Here is a 5,052-nt window from a genome sequence, read left to right on the forward strand (position 1 = left end):
TCTTTCACCAATACCACCCTCTTTGACTATTATCTCGGCAGGTTTCATGATATCCATTCGAAAGGTCTTTGTAATGTCGACACTTTCGACTTTCCTACCTTGATGTTGTAAAAGGGTTGTGATTTTGACTTTGTACTTCCTACCTGGCACTAGATTGTGAAATGTTGTTTGAAGAAAGTCATCCTTTGAAACAAATTTGCTCTGTGATACTCTTTGCCTCTCACTCTGTAACACTCTTACTGTATATCCATCCTTGTGGCCCTGTGCATGTGACCATGATACCGTCGCCGATGTGAAAGATGTGTCTATTTTGATTTGCTTTGGTGTGTCAAGACATGTCATAACACTCAGTGGTTGAGATTCTTTGTCTATTGCCCTGCTATGAGCAGTGGCAAGTATTCTATATTCCTCTCCTGGTGTCAAATCTTCAAACGTGTGGTCCATATGCGATTGTGGGTCTTGTATCTCCACGTTTTTTATCATGTTGGAATCAATAGTGGAGAACAGTGCGATAACGCATTTGTCGCAATCACTCTTAGGAAGTTCGTAGTGTATGACAATGGACGTTGTGTTTACCTTTGCCTCTGGTGCACTGATTGTTGGAGGAATCAAATCAGTTTGAATGGTTAAGGTCTCTTTTTCACTGAACTGATCTCCGCTTTTTGTACTAAGTTCGGCCTTATAGATGCGACCTGAAACAAGACCCTCAAACCTGTGCTTATTGGTGCCTGCTGGAAGCGACTTGTAATGAGGACTGTTATTCCCATAAGAAAGACCAAGGCGAATGTTATCAAAAGTGCCTGTCTTCGGGGGTTCCCAACTAACTTGGAAGCCTTTGGCAAATGTGTCATTGATTTGTAGGTTCCTAAGCGGAAGAGGGCGGGTGTAGAAGATCTTTGTTATCGGTGTACTCAATTTTGGTTTTCCATTCAGAACTTCTGATGCCATACTGAGTTTGTATCGTTGACCTGGGACCAGTGACGAATATGTATAGGTAGGCACATCGTTCCATAGAACGTATGAAGACTTACTTTCATCGGGTTCTATGGACAGCTTGTATCGGTCTACTTTTCCTTCAGGGTTACACCATCTAACAACCGCGTTGTCGGTACCTATATGTTCGAATATAACCATTTCTGGTGGAAGTGGATCTGTGACAACCTCTTTGTGGAATGGACTGCCGCTTCTTGATCCACAGCTTTCAGTTTCTAATTCTATTATGTACTTAGTGCCTGGAACGAGATTGTTGTAGGTCTCTGTGTGCCCTGGCGGATATATAGATAGCTCACCACTGTGAGATGAACAGAGTATGTACCTTTCCACACACCCTCCAGGGTGTTTCCATGATAGTTGAATATGTTTCGGTCCTGTTTGTACTTTTACATCAGATTCTATTATGGGAAGGACTTTGGTGCTTTGGATTATCTTGTCTGATGTGCTTTCATCGTCTCCACTTTTCGAGGAAACAGAAACACTGTACGTTGTACCGGGTATTAGGTCGGTAAGCTCTACTTGCTGATGTTCTGGGGCAATCAGGAAGGGTTCGTATTGACAATGACTTTGAGAGCTATAGCGCACGAAGTAACCACTTATTTCGCCGACTACCTTGTCCCATCTAACCATAAAACTGTGTGCAGTGATGCTTTCTTTGATGACTGTTATGTTTTGAGGTGGCGGCACTGTCGTTCTTACAATCAAGACGCAGCGTTCACATTCTGCATCTTCGTAGATTGTAATGGCTGACACTTTATATTCTTTACCTGGAACGAGGTTTTGAAACATATGCTGAAGCCTATTCTCATGGCATGGAATTTCTACATCAGATTCACCCTCACTTGGGCTTAGTGAAAGAACGTACTTTTCTTTCTCGCCCTTTACATGTTCCCAAGAAATTGTGATAGAAGTTTCCGTCTTTTCGCACAGTTTTAGGTCAGGAGAACAAACTTTGGTCCTCTGTGTTATTTCAACCATCTCACTGCTTAGGTCTTGAAAATGAGATGAAATTGTTATTCTGTGTAGACTGCCCGGGTTAGTCGAAAGGGAATCAAATACACATTCGATACTGTCTTTGCCTTTAGTCTGGCTTTGTTCTGGCTTTTGGTTGTCACTCCTTGATTTGGTTTGGTCTTTACACCATATGTCTACTTTGTAACAATCTATATTTCCAACAGGCGGTTGCCAAGCGACTGTTATGGAATAAGGGCTACATGAATTTACGTGAAAACCTTCAGGACGGGCAGGGCATGTAGAGGCAGTAGTTTTACATGGTCGACTTTCAACTTCTCTCCCGTCCTCAAATGTACGTTTTACTATTACACTTACATCATAACTAGTACCAGGGTCAAGCTCCTTAAAAACAAACGCTAAGTCTTTGTCTACTGGTATCGGGTCATGGCCTGTAATCTGTGCTAGGTACGTGACGTTATTGTCGATAGCAGCTGCCCATTTTACCTTGATGGTGCTTGTCGTTTGTTCAGTTACAGAGATCGATGTAATAGGACGAGGTCCTGGAACACACAAAACAGTTTTGACCATCAAACACCTCACACTGGAAATAGTGTCCATGAAATTTCAAGGCGGAAAATGGGAAACACATTCCACACCTATTTAATCACTCACCCACAAAAGCGCGCGAAAAGTCTTTCTCACTTTCGTTTCAACGCCATTTGCTTCAGCAGAATAGCACTCATCTCAGCAGACGTTGCAATCAATTACAAGTTTACTGGTAGTAGTAGATGACAGCAATGGCAGAACAATTAGAAGTGAACAACGGCTACTGTAAGAACGGAAAGCCCATCAAAATATGTAAGTGGCATTTTGCTCCAATACAGCTTGTCATATTTCATTTAATTTACTAACTTGTTGCACAGAGTATTGACGTTCTTTTTCCCTCTGTTCCTCCCCATCCTAACACAGCAACACGGATGGTGTAGTTGGACGCAGGACGAAGATTCTCAAATCGTTTTGTGCTTGTTCCACCTAGTAGGTCATCTGACTTTTTCCATGTTTCATTTGGACCAGATGCCGAAATGTGGACGCGAACTTCAGGATCAGACAATGGCCACCAGCCTATAATAATTAAAATGGGACAATGATTGAGCAAGTTGCTATCAGCGTGATATGAATTGCTTAATACGGTGTTGCCGTATGTATCATGTCTATGTTCCAAATACTGTAAATGCAGACTTTTGCGGTGGTTTAATGTTCGCGGTTTTCGTGGTGACCGCTTCACCGCGAACTTAAAACCACCGCGAAAAGTTATTTATCCCGCTACCGCGAAATTGAATCCCCTGGAACTTAAATGTATTTACAGTACCTTTTTCAGAACAATAAGTCTTATGACATGAATGGCATCTGAAAGTACAATAGTTCTGTGCCAACGTTTTCCACAGAATGTGTGTACTGCAACGACAACTCCATACCTGTTACAGCCGTCCAACTGATTGAGATGGATGTTGTGCCATAGGAAGTCACACAGAGTCCAGTTACCGTTGGAATCTCTGAAAGCGAAAGAAGAAATACTATTATGAATACTGACATATATATATCTATAATGTACACTTTATTTTTTTCTGCGTCATATATCTCAAAGTGAGAGGTCTGTTTATGCCATATTGTAATGACTATCCGTATACAATTTGATGACCAAGTAGCAATATAATCATCGTACATCATCAGTGCACGTTTACACAGGTCCTGTATCAGAAGGTCCTCTTAATTTCTCTATTAGTGAGAGGATGATACTAATGGTGATGACCGTACTTGATTAATTATAACAGATCATCGACTTGGAAACACTGGACGCTGGACTGGACAAATGTCATGGAAAATAATGCTCTTTGATAACCTGTTGTAACATTTTTTGATATGAATGAGCTCAGCACTGGTTCTTCCTGAGATCCAGCCATTGACATGACGGTAATTGTATACTTTGAGTTCGGCATTAAATCATGAAATACACGTGAGTAGAGGATTCCTTTTCCTTCTTTGGTCCAAACGTCAAGGGTTTCGTTATACTGGGCTCGGGTCCGGCTAGCAGCAATACAATTCAATCTGTATCCAATGATTTCTGTTGGGTCTGGCGGAGGTTGCCATGATACCCTGACAGAATTACTGGTGACTTAATCAGTAGAAATGCTCGTGATGGTTTGTGGCTCTGAAATAAAATTTTAAGTGATCGATGAGACCTGAGAAGATTGTAATACTTCTGGTTACCTTTTTCAAACGCATAGCATGGATCATTGACTCTTTTAGAATCCTAGAATACTTTGAGGACCGATACATAAACTGGATAATTCATCTGGACAATATTTATAAGTGTGCAGAATTGAAATAAAGACCAAGGAAGTGACGAGGGTAGTATGCAGTTGGAATGTATGTGATAGCTTTATGGTCGTGATATATAGAAAGAATTGTTGCAGTGTAAGGAAATGTACATGTCTTACTTGTTACAACGGAGCAAATATTCTGCTACAATCAGAGTTAGTTTATTGGCTTCATTTTACCATTACAAATTAACCAATTTACAGATTTGGGGGGATGGTCGACTTCCCATACTTAAAAAGACAACGTTGTCATGGACTCACTCACCTAGACTTGATCCCATCCTTGTCCTAGGTGATCTCTCCACTGTCCCAGGTGATATTTCCCTTGTTCCATGTGATCTCTCTACTGTCCCAGGTGATCTCTCTACTATTCCAGGTGATCTCTCTACTGTCCCAGGTGATCTCTCTACTGTCCCAGGTGATCTCTCTACTGTCCCAGGTGATCTCTCTACTGTCCCAGGTGATCTCTCTACTGTCCCAGGTGATCTCTCTACTGTCCCAGGTGATCTTTCCCTTGTTCCATGTGATCTCTCTACTGTTCCAGGTGATCTCTCTACTATTCCAGGTGATCTCTCTACTGTCCCAGGTGATCTCTCTACTGTCCCAGGTGATCTCTCTACTGTCCCAGGTGATCTCTCTACTGTCCCAGGTGATCTCTCTACTGTCCCAGGTGATCTCTCTACTATCCCAGGTGATCTCTCTACTGTCCCAGGTGATCTCTCTACGT

At 41.9% G+C, this 5,052-nt stretch overlaps 1 protein-coding gene across 1 annotated transcript in view; it reads right to left on the bottom strand.

The window, feature by feature from the left end:
• The window catches only part of LOC118426187 (receptor-type tyrosine-protein phosphatase beta-like), a 12,665-nt gene extending 7,623 nt beyond the window's left edge, over positions 1-5,042 (bottom strand). The window contains exons 1-4 of the mRNA XM_035835449.1: positions 4,591-5,042; positions 3,423-3,500; positions 2,860-3,069; positions 1,384-2,507 (exon numbers count right to left, since the gene is read on the bottom strand). Coding sequence (XP_035691342.1) covers positions 1,384-2,507; positions 2,860-3,069; positions 3,423-3,500; positions 4,591-4,606 — 1,428 coding nt within the window. The 5' untranslated portion in view covers positions 4,607-5,042. The remainder of the gene's footprint in view (positions 1-1,383; positions 2,508-2,859; positions 3,070-3,422; positions 3,501-4,590) is intronic.
• Between the last annotated feature and the right edge of the window lie 10 nt (positions 5,043-5,052).

This window comes from Branchiostoma floridae, chromosome 11 (assembly GCF_000003815.2).
Source record: "Branchiostoma floridae strain S238N-H82 chromosome 11, Bfl_VNyyK, whole genome shotgun sequence".
Taxonomy (NCBI): Eukaryota; Metazoa; Chordata; class Leptocardii; order Amphioxiformes; family Branchiostomatidae; genus Branchiostoma; species Branchiostoma floridae.